At 40.0% G+C, this 27,778-nt stretch overlaps 1 protein-coding gene across 2 annotated transcripts; it reads left to right on the forward strand.

Moving 5' to 3' along the window:
- Window positions 1-7,939: 7,939 nt before the first annotated feature.
- Window positions 7,940-25,660, forward strand: TAT (tyrosine aminotransferase). 2 transcript variants are annotated; one of them, XM_039221904.1, is made up of 13 exons: window positions 7,940-7,982; window positions 8,847-9,093; window positions 9,254-9,358; window positions 11,801-11,868; window positions 13,419-13,577; window positions 13,778-13,916; window positions 14,480-14,532; window positions 15,311-15,463; window positions 16,077-16,205; window positions 16,552-16,635; window positions 17,214-17,312; window positions 18,859-19,019; window positions 25,546-25,660. In XM_039221904.1, exons 2-12 carry the CDS (start codon window positions 8,859-8,861, stop codon window positions 18,997-18,999), a joined length of 1,365 nt encoding a protein of 454 aa, XP_039077835.1. In that variant the 5' UTR covers window positions 7,940-7,982; window positions 8,847-8,858; the 3' UTR covers window positions 19,000-19,019; window positions 25,546-25,660. The 2 variants fall into 2 exon arrangements, with proteins under 2 accessions (XP_039077835.1, XP_039077826.1); XM_039221895.1 differs by lacking the exon at window positions 25,546-25,660 and having other exon boundaries at window positions 18,859-19,814.
- Window positions 25,661-27,778: the final 2,118 nt, after the last annotated feature.

Here is a 27,778-nt window from a genome sequence, read left to right on the forward strand (position 1 = left end):
TAAGAGATTAAAAAAAAAAGAAACCAAGATCTGATTCTTTGAAAAGATAAACAAAATTGATAAACCTTTAGACAGACTCACCAAGGAAAAAACAGAGAACACAAAATCAGAAATGAAAGAGGAGAACTAATAATTAATACCACAGAAATGCAAAGTATTATAAGAGACTACTATGAAAACTTATATGCCAACAAGTTGGATTACTTAGAAGAAATGAATAAATGCCTAGAAATATACAGTCTTCCAAAACTGAATCAGGAAGAAATAGAAAATCTGAACAGACCATTACTCATAACAGTATTGAATTTGTAATAAAAAAAACTCCCACAAACAGAAGTCCAGGACCAGTTGTATTCACGAGGTGAATTCTGCCAAATATTTATTTATTTATTTATTTATCTATCTATCTATCTATCTATCTATCTATCTATCCATCCCTCCATCTACATTCTGACAAATATTTAAAGAAGAGTTAATACCTCTTCTTCTCAAACTATTTCAAAAAATTAGAGTGGAAGGAGAGCTTCCAAATACATTCTTTGAAGTCAGCATTACCCTAATACCAAAACTAGAGCAAAAAAATGGCAAAAAACACCCCCAAACAAAAAGACAAACAAAACACAAAACAACAACAACAACAAAACAAGCAAAACAAAACAAAACAAAAACTTCTATAGGCCAATATCTCTGTTGAGCATAGATGCAAAAATCCTCAACAAAATATTGTAAACCACATTAACAATACATTAAAAAGATTATTCACCATGATCAAGTGGGATTTATTCTGGGGATGCAAGGATGGCTTAATATCCATAAATCAATATGATAAGCCACATTAAGAAAATGAAGGATAAAAAGCAAACGATCATCTCAATAGAAGCAGAAAAAGCAGTTGACATAATTCAACATTCATTCATAAAAACTTTCAACAAAGTGGATTTAGAGGGAACATTGCTCAGAATAATAAAGGCAATATATGGAAATCCCACAGCTAACATCATAGTCAATGGTGAAAAACTTAGAGCTTTTGCTCTAAGTTCAGGAAGAAGACAATGATGTTTATTTTCGCTACTTTTATTCAATACAGTGCAGGAAGTCCTAGCCACGGCAATCAGACAAGAAAAATGAAAGGCATCCAAATGGGTAAGGAAGAAGTTAAACTGACACTATTTGCAGATAACATGATACTATACATAGAAAACCCTGAAGATCCCACACAAAAAGCTATTAGAAGTAATAAATAAATTCAGTGAAGTTGCAAGATACAAAATATTAAGAAATCTGTCACATTTCTATACACTAATAATGAAATAGCAGAAAGAGAAGTTAAGAAAACAATTCCATTTACAGTTTTAGCAAAGAATAAAATACTTAGGATAAACTTAACAAAGGAGATGAAAAAAACCTGTACTTTGGAAACTAAAACATTGATGAAAGAAATTGAGATGACACAAACAAATGGAAAGCTATATGATGCTCGTGGATTAGAAAAATTCAAATTATTAAAATGTCCACACTACCCAAAGCAATCTATAAATTCATTGCAATCTCTATCAAAATATTGATAGTATTTTTCACAGAACTAGAACAAATAATTCTAAAATTTGTATGAACTACAGAACACCTCAAATAACCACAGCAATCTCGAGAAAAAACAAAACTGGAGGTATCACAATCCCAGATTACAATATACAACAGAGCTATAATAATCAAAATAATATGATACTGGCACAGAAATAGACACATAGATCACTAGAACAGAGTAGAGAGCCCAGGAATAAACCCACTTATATGGTTAATCTATGACAAAGGAGGCAAGAATATACACTAGGGGTAAGACATGCTCCTTAATAAATGGTGCCAGAGAAACTGGACAACTACATGTAAAAGAATGAAACTAGACTACTTTCTTACATCGTACACAGAAATAAACTAAAAATGTATTAAAGACCTAAATGTGAGACCTCAAACCATAAAACTCCTAGAAGAATACATAGGCAGTAATCTCTTTGATATCAGTTGTAGAAACATTTTTCTAGTTTTCAGGCAAGGGAAACAAAAGCAAAAATAAACTATTGGATGGGGCGCCTGGGTGGCTCAGTCGGTTAGGCATCTGACTTAGGCTCAGGTCATGATCTCACAGTTCATGGGTTTGAGCCCTGCATCGGGCTCTGTGCTGACAGCTTAGAGCATGGAACCTGTTTCAGATTCTGTCCCCCTCACTCTCTGCTCCTCCCCCACTCACAGTCTGTGTCTCTCTCTCAAAAATAAGTAAACATTAAAAAAAAAAAAACTGGGGCGCCTGGGTGGCTTAGTCGGTTAAGCGTCCGACTTTCGCTTAGGTCATGATCTCGCGGATCGTAGGTTCGAGCCCCGAGTCGGGCTCTGTGCTGACTGCCAGCTCGGAGCCTGGAGCCTGTTTCAGAGTCTGTGACTCCCTCTCTCTCTGACCCTCCCCTGCTCACGCTGTCTCTCTCTCTCTCTCCTAGAAATAAATAAAAATATTTAAAAAAATAAAAAAAAAAACTACTGGGACTACACTGAAATAAAAAGCCTTTGCACAGTGAAGGAAGCCATCAAGAAAATGAAAAGGCAACCTACTGAATGGGAGAAGATATTTGCAAATGATACATCTGATAAGGGTTAATATACAATATATAAAGAACTTACACACCTCAACACCAAAAGAACCCACAAATCATCCATTTAAAAAATGGGCAGGGGCCCCTGGTGTTTCAGTCGGTTAAGCATCTGGCTTTGGCTCAAGTCATGATCTCGTGGTTCATGAGGTCAAGCACTGCATCGGGCTCTGTGCTCACAATGCAGAGCCTGCTTGGGATTCTTTCTTTCTCCCTCTCTGCCCCTCCCTCACTCACACTTTTTCTCTGAAAAGACAAAAAAGGAAAAACAATTGGCAGATGACCTGAATAGATGTTTTTCCAAAGAGACCTGTGGATTGGCAACAGGCACATGAAAAGATGCTCAACATCATTAATCAGGGAAATGCAAATCAAAAAACTATAATGATATATCACCTTAACACTTGTCAGAATGGCTAGTGTAAAAAAAAAAAAACAAGAAATAACAAGTGTTGGTGACGATGTGAGAAAAAGGAACCCTCATGCATGGTTGGTGAAGCTCTAAATTGGTGCAGCCCCTGTGGAAAACAGTGTGGACATTTGTCAAAACATTAGAAATATGATACAGTATTCTACTGCTGGGTATTTACCTCCCTAAAAATGAAAACACTAATTCAAAAAGATATATGTATCCCTATGTATATTGCATCAGTATTTACAACAATCAAGATATGGAAACCACCCATGTCCAACTCACAGATAAGTAGATAAAGAAGGTGTGATGCACACACACACAACACACATACACAATGGAATATTACTTAGCCATAAATGAGATCTTGCCATTTGAAACAACATGGGTACACCTAGAGGGTGTTACACTAAGTGAAATAAGTCACAATAAGAAAGACAAATACCATATGATTTCACTTATATGTCAGTCTAAAAAACAAACAAATGAATAAACAAAAAAATCAGAATCAGACATATAATTACAGAGGACAAACTGATGGTTGCCAGGGGAGAGGAGAGTGGGAAAACGGGCAAAATGAGTGAAGAGGAGTGGGAGGTAAAGACATCCAGTTATGGAATGAATAAGTCATGGGGATTAAAGGTACAGCATAGAATACATATAATCAGTGATATTGTAATACCATTGTATGGTAACAAATGGTAGCTACTCTTGTGGTGACCATAGCATAACATAATACAGTATAACATACAATTGTTTGATCACTATGTTGTACACCTGAAACTAAAAGTAACATTGTGTGTCGACTACAGTTCAATTTTAAAATATTTGGCTCGGGGCGCCCAGTGGCTCAGTCGGTTGGAGCGTCCAACTTTGGCTCAGGTCATGATCTCAAAGTCCGTGGGTTCCAGCCACACATCAGGCTCTGTGCTGACAGCTCAGAGTCTGGAGCCTGCTTCAGATTCTGTGCTTCCCTCTCTCTCTGCCCCTCTCTTGCCCGCTCTCTGTCTCTGTCTCTCAAAATAAAGACATAAAAAAATTTTTTTTTTAAAATTTGGCTCGGGTTGTGATCTTATGGTTTGTAGGATTGAGCCCCATATCGAGCTCTGGGCTGAGTGTGGAACCTACTTGGGATTCTCTCTCTCCCTCTGTCACTGCCCCTTCCCCCTCTCAAATAAATAAGCATTTTTAAACATAAAAAATAATAAAAGTAGATACCTAGGAATGTTGGATAAAATAAAACAAAATGCTTGATTGAGCTTCAAAGATACAAAAGGAAATGCCCAATAGGCCAAACGATGAAAAAGAACTGAAAACCAGACATAGGTTGGCTGGCACTGTTGCTACCCTAGAGGGATTTACCTGAATAATATAAGGCTCCTGATGTTAACTTGCAGGTGAGGACAAGACACTAAGCCAATAGGCTGATGTGGGTGTGTGGGAGGGGAAGTTGAACCTGAGTCTTATGTGTAGCTGTGACCCTAAAAATGTCTAAACCTAGGTGCACCTGTGTGGCTCAGCTGGTTAGGAATCCTACCTTAGCTCAGGTCATGATCTCATGGTTCGTGGGTTTGAGCCCCATGTCAAGCTCTGTGCTGACAGCTTGGAGCCTGGAGCCTGCTTTGGATTCTGGGTCTCTCTCTCTCTCTCTCTCTCTCTCTCTCTCTCTGCGCCCCTCCCCTACTCATTCTCTCTCTCTCTCTCAAAAAAAAAAAAAAAAGTCTAGACCTTAAGTTGCAGAAATCAGTCACAATAGCTTCTAACTTTGAAAAAAAATCCCATCTTTGCTTGACTCTTGCAAAGGTCAATATCAGGAAGAAGAATCTTAACCTCTGAGATTCTGGTCACCTAAAGAACCTTGCTGTTTTGATTCCCTTTGTCGTCCTTCAAGCAGGATATGTAGCTGTGACATGTAGTCTGAACTCCAAGAGGTTGTCAAAATAAGACATTGTATCGTCTCTTCTTTCTATATCCTATCAGTTGATCAATTTGTCAGGTCTATCAGTATTTGAAATATGATTCTACCTCTAGGAAACTATCTCACAAATTACAAGATACTTATAAAATAATTTTCTTTCAATTATCAGTAATGAGTGTTTCAATGTTTTATTTGTAAGGGAAAAAAAAATTAGAAGCTGCCCTATGTCCAACAAGAGTAGCATTGGTTAAATGAACATTATATAGCCATTAAAAGAAATGGAATTGATCTCCATGTATGAAAATGGAAAGGATATCAAGACAACATGTTAAGATATTTTTAAAGGCAAGCTATAGAATAGCATTATTCAATAGAAACAGAATGCAAACCACACAAGAATTGTAAACTTTCTAGTAGATTTTAAAATGTAAGAAGTAGGTGAAATTAATTTATTTGACCCAATATATCCAAAATATTATTTAAGCATGTAATCAAATACAAAATTATTGATGATATATTTTACATTATTTTTATATAAGTCTTCAAAACCTGATGTTTGTTTTACTCCAACACCACGTCTTACTTTAGACAAACCACATTTCATGTACTCAATAGCCACTTTTGACTAGTGGCTGTAATAAGAGACAGTGCAGCTATAGAACAAATTTGTAGTACTCATATCTTCAAAAAACTGTAAAACCAGCTATGTAAGTATTAAGTATTGTATAGAAAACACTGGGGGAGTCTGGGTGGCTTAGTTGGTTAAGTGTCTGACTTCAGCACAGGTCATGATCTCAGGGTTTGTAGGTTCAAGCTCCGTGTTGGGCTCGGTGCTGACAGCTCAGAGCCTGGAGCCTACTTCAAATTCTGTCTCCGTCTCTTTCTACCCCTCTCCTACTCACCTCTGTCTCTCTATCTCTCAACAATAAACATTAAAAATAAAAATTAAAAAAAGAAACAGAAAACATTTGGAAAGATTTAAGAAATGGCTAAAGTGGCCATCTCTATGGGGTGGGGTTGTGGGGGAAGTGTTCAGAGTTCAGTTTATAAACATCAGTATTTCAATTTACTCTACAAGGATTTTAATTACTAAAACAGGAAGAGTAAAAGAAAATGCTTTGGCATTAAATGGTGGTGATGGTTGCACAACACTGTGAGTGTACTAAAAATCATTGAATCTTATACTCTGAAATGATGAAAATGTGCATATTTTGTTATGTGAATTTTATCTCAATTTGAAAAATATATGTATAGAACAAAGTACATACATTGTGGGGGAGAAATAAAACTAATGTGTTAATAAGCGTGGTAGTAGAATTAGAAATGCTTTTATTTTTTCTGATTTTCTCCAGTACACATGTATTCTATTTCAAATGTGTGTGGTGGTGGAATAAAAGCATTTAGGAAAGAAAGGTCTTCTTTCTTGATAAAATCTGTGTGCTCTGGATACAATACTGTGTCCTCATTGTGTGGGCAACTACGCAAAGGTAACCCTTTTCCAGCCTGTGAAGTATATACCTGTCTATACAATATTTAACTACCACTAAGTAAAACAAAGAAGCCATGTACCTTTTGCTATAGGGTGTCAAATAGCAAAACTGGTGCAACTCTTTCCTTCTCTGTGCCTTTGGATGTTGTAGAGAGGAGACTGTGTACCTGTATTTTGCAACAAAGCAGGCCTGGGTATCTAGCTCAGGCAGGGCTTCCAGCTTTCGAACTTGAAATTTGCTATGACCTGGCTGGCTTCCTGCCCTTGCCTTGTGCTTCTGCTGCTCCATTGTAAGACGAGGTGGTGAATTCTTGCTTCAATGGAGTAGAGAAGGGAATGTGTTAGATAAGTTCTTCAAAGCACTAAGAGAAGAAAGGTCCAGAAAAATAAAAGGTTTTTCACTCCCCACTGGAGACTCCAATCACCTAAAAGTAAATCGAGGAGAAAGAACTTATGTAACAACTCTTTGTCTTCCAATTAATAAACAGTCTCTGAGCTATCGAGTCCCTGAGGCTTCTTTTAACCCTTGAGTGGATGGTCTTTTTTATAGGCTCACCTGAATGCTGAGGTTTCTGCTGTGCTCCCTTAGCAAGGTTGTTTTGTTTAGACTTCACTTGATATCTTATTCTCCCCACAACACCCTAGCAGGTAAATAAAGGAGAATTCACAGTACAGGATAACGTTCCACGGGTTTTAGTTGCCTTGAAGACCCTTCAACTATCTTTTCAGGTATTTGTGGAGTGGAACTTAATTTGCTTCAACTGCCCCATTTGTTGTGACTGAAGAAGAACCATGTGAATGGGGAAAGGAGTGCAGGAAGTAGGACATAAATAAGTATATTACAGAACAACTTGTGGAAACTAATTCCTTCAGTGTTTTGAAAATCTATAAAATCATGTATCTATCTTGTGTCTATCTTGTATCTAACTATGTATCTATTCTCTATCTACCTACCTATTAATCTGTCTTGGCAAACGGATAGAAATATCCAAATCATTACCACTGCCTACCCCTGGGGCGAGTGTATGAACTATGGGGGGTAGTGAGAATGGAGTGTGTAGATAGCAAGGTGCAAGGAGGGACTCTCACTTTTTACTTTACACATGTCTGTACTGGTAACATTTTAATAGGTTGTTTTGTATCAAAAGAGGTTTAATAAAAATTGCCAACTGTAATCCTAACTAGCCCTCTGACAGTCCTCTCAAATGTCTCACAAAGTGGCCAGAAAGAGTTAACACAGATGTTTGAAGGGAGGACAAACTCCTGGTATGGTGGTGAGGGTGGGGGAAGAGTTAGAGTTGAGAAGCAGCAGCAAGTGAGGAAGGGGAGGGAAAGGAGGGCTGGCCATCCAGTTCTCACCCTAACCAATAGCAGGAAGATTCCAGGCCCAACGCCCATTTGTACAAACTATTTCAGGAGCCAAGAATTGCATCTGAGGCCATTGTCCCTGTGACTTGTCAAAGAAGGACTAAGAAAGGTTCCAGGTGTGGCTCCTAGGAGGGCAGTTTCTCCTGTAGTTGGAAGGTAAACTCTCAAGCCTCAGCTAATCTGGTGGTGGTAAGTGGGATGTATGCTTTCTTCTTTATGGTGTATTGACTTCTTTTTTCAACAGGACAGTAAGATGCTCGTGGGATAGGACTTTATTTTTACTAATGACGATTCTAACACTAAATTTCTAACAATGTGGAATGGTCCTTCCTGGTTCTTGTTTGCAGAGAGCAAGACAGTCTGTTGAAGCATTAGGGAGACCCCTGGATAGGCTTTGTATGGAAAGGAGGCAACACATAAATATCCTTTGTTTCACGATTTTCATGTCATTTCCCCCTCAGTTTCACTGAGAGCAGTTAAACTTTTATGGACATTATGGTTGCATGTAGTTTCACAGTAGCATAAGTATCCATGGTCTTAATACTTATCTACTGTGTATATAATATGGTCTTTGCTAATATTATAAAATGGGTTCTTGCTTTATTTTCCATCTCAGCAAAAAGTCTTTTTTTTTTATTAATATTTTATTTATTTCTAGGAGAGAGAGAGAGACAGCGCGAGCACGGGAGGGTCAGAGAGAGAGGGAGTCACAGACTGAAACAGGCTCCAGGCTCTCAGCTGGCAGTCAGCACAGAGCCCGACGCGGGGCTCGAACCCACGAAGCAAGATCATGACCTAAGCGAAAGTCGGACGCTCAACCGACTAAGCCACCCAGGCGCCCCCCATCTCAGCAAAAAGTCTTAAAACTCCCCTTATTTACAAAACAAAGCATGAAAATGTGGCCCAACAAAGCAGTTTGGAAAGACATCTAGTGAAATCACCCATATATTTAGGTTCGAATATAGCCTCCCAGGATGGTGCCCTGTTCTTAGTGTCACACGGACCTCCTTCTCCTCATAGGCTTTGCTAGTGATGGACTCATATATGATTCAGATGAACAGCAACAGCAACCTTCCCTCAGTTCTGGATGTGCATGTCAACATCGGTGCGAGAAGCTCTCTGCCAGGAAAAATGAAAGGCAGAAAGGCCAGATGGTCCGTGAAGCCCTCAGACATGTCCAACAAAACTTTCAATCCCATCCGGGCCATTGTGGACAGCACGAAGGTGAAGCCTAATCCAAACAAAACCACAATTGCTCTGTCAATTGGTGAGTTGGGGACTCTCGGGTGAGGGATAGTCATTGTTGCTCCTTAGCACCATCCTCGCAACTGGTTGGAGAAGTTGGGAGTAGAGAAGGAATCCAAGCACTGGGCATGGAAAAGTAACCTCTTGTTGGCTCTTTTTTTTTTCTCCTCTTCTATGAAAAGGGGACCCTACTGTGTTTGGAAACCTGCCTACAGACCCTGAAGTCACCCAAGCAATGAAAGATGCTCTGGACTCGGGGAAGTATAATGGCTATGCCCCCTCCATTGGTAAGCTCTTCCTGAGACTGTCTGGTGGCGTACAAATCGTTAGTGCTCTTCTATTAGGAGTAAATTTTTAGTAATTCTTCTTGCTTCCGTGATTCATAGATCCTAAGAAAGAGGCTAAGATAAAATGACCATTTGGATTTGGGGGTAGGGATCTCAGAATGCGTAAACACAGCCAGCAGGGTTCAGCTCCTTTCCTGGCTTCCTTTGGAACACTGGCTCCTCCTCTTTTGTTCCGTTCATGTATTTATTTTTCAAATAACAATGCAAATTTTCGTATGAAGGCCTTTAATTTCACAGCTACTTGTTTACTGAGCTTCTGGGTCCTAATTTACTTATTGCACTATGTAAATAGCTCCTTGGCTTCATTTCCACTTCTCTATATAGTCAACACTTATTTTAACTATGGCCAAATATCACCATGTGGTTGAATGTTCTGTTCACATTGAAGTGCATTTCTAACTATTTCAGCTTAAAGAAAGAGATAAAAATGAACTAAAATATAAAGAATGGGCTGTCCCACTGAAAAGGAGAAGGTTGTTTCTGACAGAGAGAAGTTATTCTTATTTAGATGTTTTTGAAATAGAAGTTTCAGGTGTACAGTTGTATAATACAACAACTGTATATGCTACGTAGTGATCACCGCAAGTCTGGTTACTGCCCATTACCATACAGTTGACCTCTTTACCCATTTTCCCCATCTGTATTCTTATTTAGTTTCAACTGTCTCCATCTACTAAACATTTCCACATTAAACATTTATTTTAGTGTTGCACACACCCCTTCCCCCATCTATATGTGCGTCTAGAAACATATTGTTTACCTTTTAAAAATTATCTGTATTTTTTATTTGAATATAGTTGACACACATTACATTAGTTTCAGGTGTACAACAGTGATTCAACATCTCTATACGTTATGTTCTCACCACAAGGGTAGCTGCCATCTGTCACCGTTATACTAGTACAGTACCATTAACTATATTCCCTATGCTGCACCTTTTCTTCTCATGACTTACTCATTCTATAGGTGGAAGCTATATCTCCCTCTGCCCTTCACCCATTCTGCCCATCCTCCTACCGCCTTTCCTCTGGAAGCCATCAGTTTGCTCTCTGTATTTATAGTTCTTTTTTTTTTTTTTTTTACATTTATTTATTTTTGAGAGACAGAGAGAAAAAGAGCACAAGTGGGAGGTGGGCAGAGAGAGAATGAGACACAGAATCTGAAGCAGGCTCCAGGCTCCGAGCTATCAGCACAGAGCCCAACGCAGGGCTCAAACTCACAAACTGTGAGATCATGACCTGAGGTGAAGTCGGACGCTTAACTGACTGAGCCACCCAGGCGCCCCTCTGTATTTATAGCTCTGATTCTGCTTTTTTTGTTTGTTCATTTGTTTGTTGTTTTTTTTAGATTCCACATATGCGTGAAATTATATGGAATATGTCTTTCTCAGTCTAACTTCTTTCACCCAGCAAAATACCCCCTAGGTCCATCCATGTTGTCACAACTGGCAAGATATAGTGATATAGTTCTCATGTAGGAAACAAATCCAGTTTTGTGCTAAAATACAATTTTAAAAACACTTCAAAGAGTCTGAGGGACATAATTTTTAGGTTGATTGTTTATGTTTTATAAAGTTTCATACAACAAAAATCAACAAAATAAGACCAAAAATTAGGTTATAAAACAAGTTTATAACTTTTATACCCAAAGTATTAGGGAACTGATTCAACCTGAAAAGACAAAACCAGTTCTCCACTTGACAAATATTCAAAAGATATGAACATTTCATGCCTAAGGAAATATAGATCATCACATTTATCTAGGAAAATTATCTTCCTTATTAATAATTAAGAAAGTGCTGATTTCTATAAATTCAAGACATTTATCTCTAACTATTAAGTGGAACATTATGAAATATTGCATCTGGACTTTATTGAATGGAGTCTTCTTGTAAAGCAATTTTGCAAAACATAATTTGCATGATGCTGTCTCTACTTCAAGCTTGTAAGCCAACATTTGGAAATATTGTGTAAGAATTGATATTAAAAGAAAAAATTGTGCAAAACCCCTAATAGGTATATGATGTAATGTAAAAAACTTAAAAGGGACCGAAAACTTAAATGCATTGATTACAACGCTTCAAAAAATACAGTCCTGGAAGGGATTTAGGAATAATCTAAATACTGTTTTTTTATGAAAAATAAAACATAGTAAGCAAGATGATGTAGAGTGTTTTATAGTTTGGAAAGTTCTCATTGTTATTATTTACACATTTGTGATTATTATTTGTAAAACATAATTTAAACATATATTGACTGAGAGCTAAACTGAACAGTATGTGCTCTTAGCTGGGGAAGGAGGTAGCTGAGGCCCTTTTGACTCTAGGGTATAGTGGTCAGTTGCCAGATGCAAACTTTCGGTTTCTTCCTTCTGTTCTTTCAGGCTACTTATCCAGTCGAGAGGATATTGCTTCTTATTACCACCGGCCCGAGGCACCCCTGGAAGCTAAGGTAGGCCCTTAACAAGGTAACGGCTCTGAAGCAATATTGGGAAAGCCACACCTTTTTCCTTGTTTCTGTTCTACAAGGAATAAGGGTTTCAGGAAACAAAAAGTGTGAAGAATTTCCCTATAGCAATTTGAGAACTTCTCATAGGGTGAGGCCACTTAATCTCTGATGATATTTAATATCATTACAGTATGGTAATGATGTTGAATACAATTTATGTGGTGTTCTCTTTCTTAAGGAGGCTCAAAGGACTCAGAGGGCCACCTACATTTGAGTTTCTGCAAAAGAACTTTATTTTATTTTTTTAATATTTTTATTTATTTCTAGGAGAGAGAGAGAGAGCGTGAGCAGGGGAGGGTCAGAGAGAGAGGGAGTCACAGACTGAAATAGGCTCCAGGCTCTCAGCTGGCAGTCAGCACAGAGCCCGACGCGGGGCTCAAACCCACGAACCGCGAGATCATGACCTAAGCAAAAGTCGGACGCTTAACCGACTAAGCCACCCAGGCGCCCCACTGCAAAAGAACTTTAAAAAACAATAATTCATAGCAACAAATAAGTAACATTTTTTATTTTACCAATAGGATCTTTCTTAAATTTGTAGCTTCCATCATTCACTGTAAGGTCACTCAGATGGAGGGCTCCTGGGTGGCTCATTCGGTTAAGCATCCAACTTCGGCTCAGGTCATGATCTCATGGTTCATGAGTTCAAGCTCCTTGTTGGGTTCTGTGCAGACAGCTCAGAGCCTGAAGCCTACTTTGGATTCTGTGTCTCCTTCTCTTTGTTTCCCCCCGCTCACCCTTTGTCTCTATACCTCAAAAATAAATAAATATTTTAAAAAAAGCTCACTCAGATGGGAGGATTGAGGTAATATGGAATATTGTATCGATGGCAGCACCAACTTTAAATGCCACTCTCCCTCTATCATCGACTGAGTGCATCGATATTTTTTTTTTTTTTTAAATGTTTTATTTATTTCTAGGAGAGAGAGAGAGAGACAGCGTGAGCAGGGGAGGGTCAGAGAGAGAGGGAGTCACAGACTGAAATAGGCTCCAGGCTCTCAGCTGGCAGTCAGCACAGAGCCCGACGCGGGGCTCAAACCCACGAACCGCGAGATCATGACCTAAGCGAAAGTCGGATGCTTAACTGACTAAGCCACCCAGGCGCCCCTGTGCGTCGATATTTCTTAACGTAAGTGGTGTCCTCAGTCTGTATTTCAGAGAAGAGTTGTGCTTCAAATTTCTGGTCAAAAGTAAATAAATAACCAAGTGAAAAAGTCCAAGGTCATAATGTTCTCCAATGGAAGTCTGCACAGCCGACATGTCCTTGTTAAAGTGATTTACTTCTTTTACGTGGTCAATACTTTCAACATTTAGATATGGACATACATAAGCATTTTTTTTTTTTTCAATTTTGGCTTAGTACCGACCTTACTACTTTACTGAGAACTTGTAAAAGTAAGTATATGACTGCTCCCCACTCACCCATCTGACAATGTCTCTTCTCCTATTGCTGTTGGAACCCCTAACAAAATGAACCTTTTATTTCTTCACAGGATGTCATTCTGACTAGTGGCTGCAGTCAGGCTATTGAACTTTGTTTAGCTGTGTTGGCCAACCCAGGACAAAACATCCTAGTTCCGAGACCTGGTTTCTCTCTCTACAGGACTTTGGCTGAATCAATGGGAATTGAGGTCAAACTCTACAATCTATTGGTAAACAACTTTTTAATTTTAGACTCCAGTGCTCAATTACAACTTTGTAAAAATATATGACCATTGTCTTAGCACAGAAAGATGTGGAAGTAGGTGGTGGAGGCCACAAACACATTTTATTATTTAGAATATACTGTTAAGTGAATAGTCCCCCTCAATTTTTCAGAACCATCTTAATCTCACCCTTTCTTCCTCCCCAGCCAGAGAAGTCTTGGGAAATTGACCTGAAACAAATGGAATCTCTAATTGATGAAAAGACAGCTTGTCTCATTGTTAATAATCCATCAAACCCCTGTGGGTCAGTGTTCAGTAAAAGTCATCTCCAGAAAATTCTGGCTGGTAAGTCCATCAGACTTCATTTGACAGGAGAAGATATAGGAATAGGATCCTTGAGCTGTTTCTTGGAATGAGAAAAGGGTTAGTTCCAAGCTGAGGATGGAGGTGGGGGAGGCCCACTGGGGTCTCCAGTGCACAGTGTGAACAGGAGGCCTCGCCTACAAGTAGGTGAGAAAAAGGCAGCACTTGCCTCTTCACTATTTCCATATGTGGAAGAGTGGGTTTGAAATATCTGGTCAATCAAATGGCATATTTAGCCTCTGTACCCTGGAAGAGGGCAAGAATTTATAGTTCTTAAACAGGGAAACAAAACACATAAATATCAAATGCAAAATACAGTAAGTGCAGACAAATATTAATTGCTAAGGCAATTCACATTAAAAAACATTTCAGCCTGGGGGTGTGTGGGTGGCTCAGTTGGTTAAGCATCTAACTCTTGATCTCGGGGTCATGAGTTCAAGCCCCATGTTGGGCTTCATGATGGGTGTGAAGCCTACTTAACAACAACAACAACAACAACAACAACAACAAGAAAAATGATTTTGACCTGTTTTTCTTATTTTTAGTGGCTGCAAGGCAGTGTGTCCCCATCTTAGCTGATGAGATCTATGGAGACATGGTAAGTTTTGGGGGGGATATATGACTAAAATCTCATTTCCAAATTATTTCATGGGACCTTTAGAGGTGGCGTCAAAAATACCAGAAGTAATTCCTAATCATTTCAGTACACAAATCAGTATCCCTGCACTCTTAAAAGTGTATATAGATTCTACCACCCCTTAACCAGTTTTCTGAAGTCTAAAAAGGTATACAAATCTGAAGATTTTTGAAATTCATTTGGTGGGAAAACCTGGCTTGACCTGATATAAAGATATTTGTAGATTTCTTATGTATCTCACTTACAGATCTATATATTTGTCAAGAACGTAAGGAAAGGAAAAGAAATGTTAATATGCTTGATTAGGAGTACTGTCCCACCTGCCTTGGGGGTGTTACATAATATATGATCCAGGGTAACTTCTCTAAAATACAAACAATCCTGCATTCTGCAACAAATATGGGCCCAGGAACCTCAGGTAAAGGGTTGTGGACACCTATTTTATTTTTTAAATCTCTAATTCCAACAAGCATTCATTCCCCAGAGTGAGCTTCGTTGAGTTGTACATATTCTTGGCATAGGGTCAGTATCCCCATTGTAGGCTTCCTTTAATCCAGACCAGACACCAGGTTATATATCTTTATATAGTCTCCTTTCAAGCCTCCTGGGCTCCCAGTCATGCTTCAGGGTAGGATGAGCCCATAAATCCAAAGTCCTGTCCCTAGTTGTACAAAGTAAAGGCTGGGAGGTGTGGGACTTGGAGGAAAGTCAGAAGACAACTGCAGGCATCTCTTCTCAGGTGTTTTCGGATTCCAAATTTGAGCCTCTGGCCACCCTCAGCAGCAACGTCCCCATCCTGTCCTGTGGAGGGCTGGCCAAGCGCTGGCTGGTTCCCGGCTGGAGGTTGGGCTGGATCCTCATCCATGACCGAAGAGACATTTTTGGCAATGAGGTAAGAGCAATGAGGTGACCAGGATGCCTAATTTAGGATATATATGTATATTTACTTTGCATGCACACTGGTTGGGAGGTGATTTTTTTGGCCGTAGTGTTCTTTTTTCTTCTTTCTTCTTGGTCCTGTAGTACTGGGTGCTGAAAGATGCTGGGTAAAGATGGTACTGAGTTATTCCTCTCCAAAACTCAGTTTTCTTGTATCTGTATGAAGAAGTTCCATCTGTTTCTAATTTTAGGACCACAAATAAGGAAACAATAGCTATAATGATCCCTGATATTGTTCGCAGGCTTATAAATGTACCAGCACTTGATACGCATTATTTTACTTCAATCCTCCCAACAACTCTATGAGACCATAGTATTATCTCCTTTTTACGGTTGAAAAAACTGAGGCACTGAGACATTATATAATTTGCCAAGTCACGCAGCAGGTGTGTGATAGAGCTGGGCTACAAACCACGGTGGTCTGATCTAAGGGGGCCAGTAGGCATGCACCACCACTTCCCTAGAGATTACAAACTTGATGGAAAGAGTGGCCAGAACCAGAATCCCTAAACCTGGAATGCTTAACGAAGGCTAAATAATATGCTTGTGGGTTGGCGGTCTTTTAGATCCGAGATGGGTTGGTGAAACTGAGTCAGCGGATCCTGGGACCCTGCACCATTGTTCAGGGTGCTCTGAAAAGCATCCTACACCGCACCCCTCAGGACTTCTACCACAACACTCTGAGCCTCCTGAAGGTAAGGGCAGCCCATACCCTTTTACTTTGGGAGTGTGGGAATGCCGCAAACGCGGTTAGGAATAACGGGTCTTCGTTTCTGGAGCAGTGTTCCATTATGGGACCTCCAAATAAGGAGATGGCATCTGTGTAACTATCCGCCCGTCCATGTCTCTCATTCCTGGCAATTCACTCTGCTCCTGGCCAAAAGCTTCAAATGATAGGATTTTTTTTGCCGATTTCCTATGCCCTTTATGCCAACAGAGCAAACTTAGGTTCCCTGCCTCCAGCATGGGCTCTACTTTTGATGACGTGGTTTTCTTTCACTTCTATTTTGATCCTTGACATCTTTCTGCCTCCTCTTGTAGTCCAATGCTGACCTTTGCTATGGCGCACTAGCTGCCATCCCAGGACTCCGGCCAGTTCGCCCTTCTGGGGCCATGTACCTCATGGTAAGTATGTAGGTGGCAGGCATTTGCTGTAAGGCAAGCAGAAGCTGGTCTGCAGGACTCACAAAGACAACCAGCTAAGCTTCCGGGCCTGTTAGTTTAGGAATCGCTTTGTTCTGAATGTCTGTTCACCTCACCGTGAGGTTGTGGCCTGAGCCAAAGTTGGGCGCTTAACTGACTGAGCCACCCAGGTGTCCCTGTTTGCAGAATAACTTGGGGCATTGGCATTTTGTGGACTGGGGACACTAAATATCTTGTAATTGGTGAGATAGTTCCATGCAATCAACAATGGCCTGGCTCATAATGCTGATGTTCCCTTTTTAGAGACACATTGGCATTCCATTTCCAGCTTTCACTTATCAACATCCAGGGAGGAATGCTTCAATAAACTAGGATATTAATATAAATATATCCTCTCTTCCCTATGAAAAATTCCCTGGGCTCCTAAGTGTTAGAACTCTTAGTTATCAGTAGTAGAGTTCCAAGATATTTTTTAGAGCAGTCTCTACCTTAGTTTCTGGCATGGGGAGTTGGCCTGTTTTCCCTCCTGATAAGTTTGCCTCTCCCTGTTATTGGTATAGGTTGGAATTGAGATGGAACATTTCCCAGAATTTGAGAATGATGTGGAGTTCACAGAGCGGTTAGTTGCTGAGCAATCAGTCCACTGCCTCCCAGCAACGGTGAGTGTTAATATCTCTCAGTTAAGGACATTCCCAACGGTTTCTAGAGCCGTGGGTTGAGTTGGTCTTTAGCATGCCTTTTCTCCCCCCTCAACAAAGCGTATTCTCATTTGATAAGATTCACACTGATGTCTCATGGCCTCTATTCAAAGTTTGTTTCTCCCCCATCATTATCCCATCTGTACCAGGAAGAAAAGTTGTGGCTGAACATTTTAGGTGAAGGGAAACAGGCCTGTCCCACAAGTCCCTCTTAAGATGAATTGTTTCTAGACTTAGCACCCCAATGATGGTGTCAACCAAGAAAAGAAGCAGGGCTAAAAATAAAACAGAAACATTTATTTGGTGTCTCAGAATTGCAGTTTGGGGAACACAGATTTGGGTGGTGACCCAAATAGTGTCCTTGCACTCCCCAGAACAAAAGTCAAGGGTTTTTTTTTTGTTTTGTTTTTTTAAATGTTTTATTTCTGAGAGAGAGAGCGCGAGCAGGGGAGGGTCAGAGAGAGAGGGAGATACAGAATCTGAAACAGGCTCCAGGCTCTGAGCTGTCAGCACAGAGCCCGACGCGGGGCTCAAACCCATGAACCATGAGATCTTCACCTGACCGAAGTCGGACGCTTAACCGACTGAGCCACCCAGGCGCCCCAAGGTTGTTGTTTTTTTTTTTTTTAATGTTTTATTTATTTCTGAGAGGGGGAGAGAGAGAGAGAGAGAGAGAGAGCAGGGGAGGGTCAGAGAAAGAGGAAGATACAGAATCTGAAACAGGCTCCAGTCTCTCAGTGGGCTGTCAGCACAGAGCCTGATGTGGGGCTCAAACCCATGAACTGTGAGATCATGACCTGAGTTGAAGTTGTAGGCTTAACCGACTGAGCCACCCAGGTGCCCCCAAGGGTTTTTAAAGACAAAAAGGAATGCTTGTATATGATGTTTATAAATAATTTTGATTGATTGATGACAGAAAACTAATCTCAGCTGAATTGGTTACTAAGGCTATCACTAAGCTACGTCTCTTACTGTAGCAAGAACCAAGACTCTAGCTGAGTCCTTCTGAGATCTGTGGTTTGGCCCAGTTCAAAAGTTCATGGTTTCATGGGTGAAGAGGTACATAAGGTCCATCCTTAATGGCCTTCTGGGTCCATTTTAAAACCCCTTAACATAGGGGCACCTGGGTGGCTCAGTAGGTTGGGCGTCCGACTTCGGCTCCGGTCATGATCTCACCATTTGTGGGTTCGAGCCCCGCATTGGGCTCTGTGCTGAAAGCTGGCTCTGAGCCTAGAGACTGCTTCGGATTCTGTGTCTCCCTCTCTCTCTCTGACTCTCCCCTGCTCACACTCTCTCTCTCAGAAATAAATAAAAAACATTAAAAAAAAAAGCCAAACCCTTAACATAAGTGACCCCATTTTATTTCACCTTCCACAGTGGAACTGAGTGAATAGATAGCTCTGAGTAAATGACATCAATGCTTCTTGCTGATTAGGACCCTGGCCACTGTAGGGTGGTTCAGTATCGGACTCAATTGCTATGAGAATAACAGGCTTTATTTTTGCAGTGCTTTGAGTACCCGAATTTCTTCCGAGTGGTAATCACAGTCCCCAAAGTGATGATGCTGGAGGCCTGCAGCCGGATCCAAGAATTTTGTGAGCTACACTATCACTGTGCTGAAGGCAGCCAGGAGGAATGTGACAAATAGGCCCAAGTCCATTCTCTTGAGTATGTGTCTCATCTGGGGAAGGCTGGACTCAGCCTTGCTGTTCCTCAAGGGAGGTCAGGTGCCCCTACTGGGAGAGGGGCCTCAAAAGCATGTCAAGGGTTCAGAATCGCTCCTGCTTTCCCCCACCTATGTCCACGTACACACTCTGAATCCCAGATTCTCCTCTCACTCTGCTCTGCTGGAATTGACTCATTCATTAATCTGCCCCCTCCTATATGACTTCCTCCTTTTTTCCTGAGAGTACTAGGTAAACAAAATTTACCAGAAAGCAGTAGAGACAAGAAAATTAAAAGCTCACAATAAGAGAAACAAAAGATGGAGAGAATTTGTGCCCCCAACCATTTCCTCATACTATAAGTAAGAATATACTCTCTCCAGTTAGGTCTGAGGCCCAATTCTGTTACTGCTTCACTTCAGGTATACCTCGCTTTATGCAATAGAACTATAATGAAAGAAGTTGGGAACACATATATTGGTTAATTATATTCTAAACACATTAGGAAAGTTTGCTAATTTGAAAGATCCCTTACAGAAATATTTTCCATGATTTTTTTTAAAGAATTGTTGATCGTGTTGGGGGCCTGTCTGGCTGAGTTGGTAGAGCATTTGACTCCTGATCTTGGGGTCATGAGTTTGAGCCCCAAATTGGGTTCAGAGATTACATCAATCAATCAATCAATCAATCAGAATTGTTGATTGTAAAGGTAATCAATGGACTTTCTAAATTTAGATATGTGTACATCAGGGTTTCTTAAAATGAGGGCACAGCTGTATAAAAAAAAAAAAAAAAGGAGGAATCATAGGAACTTCCAGTGGTGTAGGGGCCAGAAATATTCTCACTTATCACTGTTATGGAATCACTGCTTTTGCTGTAAGGTTGATAATGATTTATTGATATGTATATTATATTATCTTTTCATATGTTTTCTAAGAAACATTTATATTGACAAGATCCTTTATTTTGCCAAGAGCATAAATTATTGTTTTTCTTTTTTAAAAAAATAAATTTTACTAAGTATCCTCTTCTGCGATGTGATTTTTCTCCTCTGTGGGGAATTCCTATCTCTAGGAGCTGCTCTTTACTCAGTCTGATTGATGTATTACCCACTAAGCTTCATTTATTTCCTTGTCCATGTACTGACATTTGGAGTTACTTAAGAAACACTATTCCTAAAATATTTTATTTGGGAGCTCATCTTCTGGGCTCCTAATTATAAATAAGGCAAACTAAGAAGCAACGTTTTAAACCTCTGGCCTTTGACTTTACACTTTCAACTTTTTGTAACTCCAATCTCTGGTCCCAAATTCCTATGCTTTACATCTGCTAACCACTCACTGGTGAATGAAACTGAATGGGTTCAGGTGACCCAAGGACTGAGAGGTGTCAGACATCTTTCATTATCCACCTTTTCTCTGCAAATCCTCTTAGTCACAGTTAACTAAATTTTTCCTCAAAACTTCCCTTACAGAAGGGAGCATGAAGTTATCTTGCATGGCTGGGGACAGGAGTATACCATAATCAGTCTGCAGATTACTCACTAAAAGAAATTTTCCTTATCCTGAGGAGGAACTTGAGGTCTCAACCCTGCCAATCACACCCAATTAATTTCCTTTACGTCAAATGTCCACAGTTAGTGGGTTCATGCTAAAATTAACCTTTTAATTTTCTTTGGCAAATCCAAAAGGAACATACAACAATAGAGATAATAAAGATTTGTTTCCTGTAGGCCACCACTCCCAATAATTTTCCGAAAGTGTCTAGTTCCTCTTTTCCTATACCATCCTTGCCCCAACCCCTGAAGATCTCTGTCCAAAAATATTCAGGAAAGCTTGGTGGTTTACACAAGATGGTTTATCTTAACACGTACATATAGTTCCATCCAGCTTTACTGAATTCTACTCAGAGTTCTTAAACTTGCGACTTTCTGTCCACATTTTGATAAGAGTCAAGGACATACTCAAACTTTAAAAGAAAAACACATGCACACTCGACACATTTCAAAAGATGCAAAGACAAAAATATACCTGTAACCATGTGTGTGAAGCTTTCCTTTTTTCTCTCCTCTCTTCAAAGTACTTAAAATTTTTTTTAAGTTTATTTATTTTGAGAGTGAGCGAGCGAGCAGGGGAGGGGAAGAATGAGGAAGAGAGAGAATCTCAAGCAGGCTTGCGCTGCCTGCACTGCACACAGCCTGATGCGGGGCTGGAACTCATTAACAATGAGATCATGACTCGAGCTAAGATCAAGAGTCAGATGCTTAACTGACCCAGGTGTCCCCGGCACCCATAAAGTAACTATTATGGAGCTTTGTAATTCAGCTTCCTACGGAAGACAAAGAAGGGATGATATTTCTGAGGTGTCCATTACCTCCAGGGTGTTTCTAAATAAAAAAGAACCCCTGTGCGTGGCTGCTTCCAAATAAGATTAAAATTCCCCCAGAGACAGCTTCCAGATGCTTCTCGATGGCAGTGGCAGGAGAATGCGTTAGAAGGTCTGCGCTTTCACCTTTCTTTCTAGGCCAGAGCACCACCTATAGGGTAACTGGCCAGTACAACACACCAGGTGTCACATCACGTCCCACCCCAGTGCCCAGAAGCCAACAACTCCGGGACAGGTGGATGCGAACGCAGTAAGGCGGAGACAAACTCGGCTGCGTAGGCGAGGTTGCGAGAAGCGCCGCGCTGCTCAAGGCGCATGCGTTGTCAGACGTGAGGAACGTAGGACCGCTCAGGGCGCAGGCGCAGAGCCTGAGAGGTCGGCGAGGGTGGGTCCCTTCCCCAGATGCTGGTCCCCCTCTCGCTCCCACCCCGCCCAATTTGGGGCGTCGGTTTCGTTTCCTCCTCCTCCTACGTCTTTCCCGGACCCGCGCCCTGTGGAGAGGTTCTCTTCCTCCTTTGCCCCCTGTCTGGGCCACATCTGGCAAGAGGCTTCCCGGAAGTTTGGACATCATCTTTAGGTATTGTAAATACCTGTTAAATAAGTGAACTGTACATTTATTTCTTTTCCCAGCTCTGGGCCAATCCCAGAAAATCCGATGAGTTGTGAAACAGAAGCAGAAGTTCTCAGTAGCTGTTGTCAATTGACAACCAAAGTGTGGTCCCTGGAACTTTTCTCCAAAGAATTGTGTCCTTCATAGTCCTGAGTATCTGGCATATATGTTCGAATCCCTACTCAGCCGGATGAATGAATCCACTGCTATGTTCCACACACTCCGCACATTACTACAAGTAGGGGCTGTATTTTATGTTGTTACGTTATTATTATTTTCAGGAGGGGCTGTATTTTAAGTACTCTAAAAGTTGACTTATTGAATTCGTTGGAGAAGAAGAACTGAGTTCTCAGTACATCTAATTCATGCTCTTATTTATTTTAAGCAATCTGGGTGTGTTTACAAACAAGTTTCATAGGGTGTCCTAGAATCTACAAATCTGGATGCTCTTTGTGAGTGAAATTGTTAGACAGCATCTTCCAAAGAAGCAGTCACTTTCTGACATTACAACTGAGGGATATTATGTAGGATGTGATGCCACCTGTGCAAAGGAAACAAGTAGAAGAACTAGCAAGTGTGTCTTAATTTTTGTCAGTGTTTAGGGCATGGAAAAGAATTCTTGCCCTTTGAGACATTTACTCATTTGGTAATTGAAATGCAAAGTACATTATGGAATTCAATGTACATTATGCCTTATTTGTTTATTTAAGAGAGAGCACGAGCTAGGGAGGGTGTAGAGGGAGAGAGAGAGAGAGAGAGAGAGAGAGGGAGGGAGAGAGAGGGAATATCAAGCAGGCTCTATGCTCAGTGAGGAGCCCAGTGCAGGGCTCAGTCTCCCAGCTGTGAAAGCATGACCTGAGCAGAAATTAAGAGTAAGAGGCTCAAATGACTGAGCCACCCAGTCACCCCACATTATACCCCGTTTAAAAAATAAAGCCACAGGAGTTCTTGATCTGGTAGTACAATACTAAAATTGTAACAATACAGAGAAGATGAGCATGATCCTAGCAGTCCAAATTCAACAGCACAATAAAAGGATTATACACCATGACCAAGTAGGATTTATTCTTGGAATTCAAGAATGGTTCAACATATAAAAATCAATCACTATAATACACAACCACAACAAAATAAAGCATGAGTGGCCCCTGGGTGGCTTAGTCCTTGAGTGTCATACTCTTGATTTTGGCTCACATCATGATCCCAGGGTCGTGGGATTGAGCCCTGCATCAGGCTCTGCAATGGAGCTTCTGCCCCTCTTCTCTGCTCATGCACACTCTCTAAAATAAAAATAAATAAATAAAAATAGGGGGCACCTGTGTGGCTCAGTCAGTTAAGTGTCCAACTTAGGCTCAGGTCATGATCTCACAGTTTATGATTTTGAGCCCTCTTGGGCTCTGTGCTGACAGCTCAGAGCCTGGAACCCGCTTCAGATTCTGTGTCTCCCTCTCTCTCTACCCCTCCTCCATTCATGCTCTGTCTCTCTCTCAAAAAAATAAATAAATAAAAATTAAATTTAAAAACATAAAGGGCAAGACAATATGATTGTCTCTATTGATGCAGACAAAGGATTTGACAAGATTCTACACTCTCTCATGATAAAAACACTCAAGCTAGAAATAGAAGGAAATGGTATGAACATAATGAAGGCCATCTATGAAAAGCCCATAGCTAACGTCATACTCTATGGTGAAAGCTTTTCCAAGCTGCCCACTCTCACCAATCCTATTCACATCAAATTGGAAGTCCTAGCCAAAGCAAATAGGCAAGAAAAAGAAATAAAAGACATCCAAATTAGGAAGGAAGAAATAAAATTATCTCTCTTATTAGATGGCATAATCTTATATGTAGAAAACCCTAAATATTCCATAAGAAAACTACTAGAACATATCAACTGTACTTCCATAAAAAATAAAAATGAAAAAAAGCAAAGTCATAAAAAAAAACCTACTAGAACTAACAACTGAATTCATCAAAGTTGCAGGATACAAAAACCAACACACAAAAATCAGTTTTTATACATTAATTTACAATCTAAAAAGGACATTAAGAAACAAATTTCATTTACAATATATCAAAAAGAATAAAATACTTAGGTGTAAACCTAACCAAGGAGATGAAAGGTGAAAAGATGCTCACTAATTATCAGGGAAATTCAAAACAAAGCAACAATAAGATATCACCTCATGCCCATTAGGATGATTACTACGGAAGGATGGAAGGAGAAGAAAGAAAGAGAGAGAGAGAGAAAGAGAGAGAGAAAGAGGAAGGAAGGAAGGAAGAAAAGGAAGGAAGGAAGGAAGGAAAGGAGAAAAAGAGAAAAGAAGTATTGGAAAGGTTTGAAAAAATTGGAACTATTGTTCACTGTTGGTTAGAATGTAAGATGGTACAGCCACCATGGAAAATATGGCAATTCCTCAAAAAACTAAAAATTGAACTATCATATGATCCAGCGATACTACTTCTGGGTATATATCCCAAAGAATTGAAAGCAGAGTCTGCAAACATATGTCCATAGCAGTATTATTCATGAAAGTCATGGGGTGGAAGCAATCCACATCTTCACTGATGGATGAATGCCTAAACGAAATGTGGTGTATACGTACAATGGAATACTATTCAGCCTTAGAAAGGAAGGAAGTGCTATAACATGGATAAAGCTTGAGAATATTATGTTAAATGAAATAAGCTAGTAACAAAATGACAATGTATGATTCCAAGTATAGGAGGTGTCTAATGTAGTCACTTTCATAGAAACAGAAAGAATGGTGGTTACAAGGCATTGGTGGGGAGAAGGGATTTGTTGTTTAGTGGGTATAGAATTTCATATTTGCAAGATGAAAAAGTTCTGGACATTTGTTTTACAACAATGTGAATATACTGAACATTAGTGAACTGTACACTTACACTTAGAAATGGTTAAGATGGGGGGCACCTGGGTGGCTCAGTTGGATAAGGGTCCGACTATTGATTTCGTCTCAGGTCATGATCTCATAGTTTGTGAGTTTGAGCCCTGTGTCGGACTTTGTTCTGACAGTGTGGAGCCTGCTTGGGAGTCTCTCTCTCTCCTCCTCTGCCCTTCTCCTGCTCGAATGCTCTCTCTCCCTCTCTCTCTCTCTATCAAAATTAAAAAAAAAAAGAATGTCCATAGCACCATTATTCATAATAGCCAAAAGATAGTAACAACCCAAATATCCATCAGATGATGGATATATTATATATTTATATTTTGTATATAATATATATATATCCAATATATATATATATTGGATAGCCAAACTCATAGAGACAGAAAATAAATTTGTGGTTGCATGGAATTGAGGATGAGGGTGTATATGGGGGGGGGGTGGAAGTTGGAGAGTGCATGCTTACAGGTACAGGATTTTTTGGGGGAGGTGATAAAAATGTTCTCAAATTGATTGTGTTAGTGGTTGCATAACTTTGGATATACTAAATACCATTAAGTTTTATACTTAAATGGGTGAAGTTTACAGTATGTGAATTGTATTTTCATACACTGTTTTCCTTTTTAAAGGTACAAAGGAGTCAGATTTCAGGAAGATCCATTCAAGTATTTGTTTGGCATTTAAAGAAATTTCAAGTTTTTAAAAGAAAGGTAAGAAGCCATGAAATGACCAGCTTCGTTTTTGTTCATGATGGGAAATAGTAACTTTTGCTCATGTTAACCATATCCACAGAGATTGTGACATTATTTTAGACATTGGCATTCTAAAAGGTATAACACCATTGTAAGTGTTATACTAGGTCCACACTAGGTCTTACTTAATTAAAAAATTTTTCTTGTTGTTGTGGAGGGACACCTGCGTGGCTCAGTCAGTTAAGTGTCTGACTCTTGTTCTCAGTTCAGGTCATGATCTCTCAGTTTGTGACATCGAGCCTTGCATCAGGCTCTGCTCTGGAAGTGTGGAGCCTGCTTGGGATTCATTCTCTCTCTCTCTATCTCTCTCTCTCTCAAAATAAATAAATAAACATTAAAAAAAACCATTTTTTTAGGGACTGGAACTAGATGGGGTGACTTCATCATTGTTGTTTCATCTTAGGGTACAAAGTGTTTTTTCCTAGTTTTGGTTTTTTATTATAGAAGCAGGGCAAAGCATCAGCTGGGCTTCCACATTGGGAAGAATAAGAAATTTCTAGTGTAACTTATTTGCTACATTAGTGCTTTTTAAGCGTTGTACCCATCATCCATTATCAAGACTTTGCTGGGGCACCTGGGTGGCTCAGTCTGACTTCAGCTCAGGTTGTGATCTCATGGTTCATAGGTTTGAGCCCTGCGTTGGGCTCTGTGCTGACAGCTCAGAGCCTAGAGCCTGCTTTGGATTCTGTGTCTCCTCCTCTCTCTGCCTGTCCCTTATTCATGCTCTGTCTCTGTTTCTCAAAAATAAATAACTGTTAAAAATAGTTAAAAAAAAAAAAAAAAGACTCTGCCATGTTTATTCTTTCCTGCTTGATTTCTTTGTTTAAGGGTGATAAAGCAAATCTAAGGCATGTATCTTTTTCCTCATATGCCCAGTATGCATCTCTAAAAACATAATTTCTTGATCACAGTATCACATTGCCTCAAATAATCAGATCTCTTCATTTGTCTCCAAAATGTCTTTTATAGGCGGTTCATTCAAATTAGGATCCAGACAAGGTTCAAATACTACTTTTAGTTTTAGGTCTCTTAAATACCTCTTAATCTTTTCATGCCATTGACTCATTGCAGAAATAATTGTCCTGTGAACTCTCCCACACTCTACACATGTTGGTTTGCTTCCTTGTGGTGTCATTTAACTGGGTCCTCTAAACCCCAGATGTCTATTAAATGGAATTTAGCTCGGGAAAATGTATTTTTTAACGGGGGTGATACTAGAAATTTTACATTATTCCTTTTCCCTCTTTATCTTCTATTTCAATTCCATGTCCCCCCCCACCAATTTATGTTAATGTAATCCTTTGTTATCCTTGCAAGTGTTGTATTGATCATATTTCTCTTCAACGAAAATGTAGACTAAAGCGGAGGACTGCTAGGTTTTCTCCAACACCTGTTCTCTCCCTCTTGTCCAGTATTAAAATGCTCAGACAAGAACCACTTTTCATGTGAATTTCTTAAAGTTGGGGTCCCAGACCATTCAGGTAGAATACATTCGAACACCAAACCCATGTGAATGAATGCCCGTGGTTAAAGATTCTCATGGGAGAGTTGTTTTTCTTTTTTCTTCTCAGAAGCCAGACCAAGAAGGAATTCTTTTAAATCCATCTTTTCATTCAAGCTTAGCATTGGGAGAGTTCTGACTTTGTGCAGAATCTAAATTTTCACTCCCGGCCGGCAGTACCTGGGCCTAAGGGCTCCTCTCGCAATGTCAAAATCCAAACGCTTGGGTTGCCCAGCCAGCACCAGCATAAGCATGCTCTCATCGTCCTAGGTTTCAGCCCCTCTTTATTTGTGTTCTTTGGGAGATTCCCTTACTCTCTTGCAAGCTTAGCTCTGAATCTGAAAATGTTTGTTAGGTTTGATCCAGCATATCTAGATGTTTTGAAGGACAAACATTTTCACGTTATCTCGTTTCAGATATGGCTATCGAAATTCCCCACACTTGTAGCTCCCTTCAATCTGATACGCCCTCCTTCCATTCTTTCCCCCTGGAATCCTTGTTCCAGAGCAGATAAAATTCCCCGTCATTCCCAAATTCTTTAGAACAGTTCCTTTACCTCTTTGCATTAACTGTAACTTGGCTGTTCCCCCAGAGGCCTTGCCATGCCTA

The sequence above is a fragment of the Hyaena hyaena genome, unplaced genomic scaffold, assembly GCF_003009895.1.
Source record: "Hyaena hyaena isolate Hyena2069 unplaced genomic scaffold, ASM300989v1 scaffold_18, whole genome shotgun sequence".
In the NCBI taxonomy this organism is placed as follows: Eukaryota; Metazoa; Chordata; class Mammalia; order Carnivora; family Hyaenidae; genus Hyaena; species Hyaena hyaena.

Bases quoted from the DNA above. Each gene is read 5' to 3' on its own strand.
- TAT (XM_039221904.1), top strand. From the start codon at position 8,859: ATGGACTCATATATGATTCAGATGAACAGCAACAGCAACCTTCCCTCA. The intron at 9,359-11,800 runs GTAAGCTCTTCC...CTGTTCTTTCAG, and splicing joins TGGCTATGCCCCCTCCATTG to GCTACTTATCCAGTCGAGAG. The intron at 13,917-14,479 runs GTAAGTCCATCA...TCTTATTTTTAG, and splicing joins TCTCCAGAAAATTCTGGCTG to TGGCTGCAAGGCAGTGTGTC.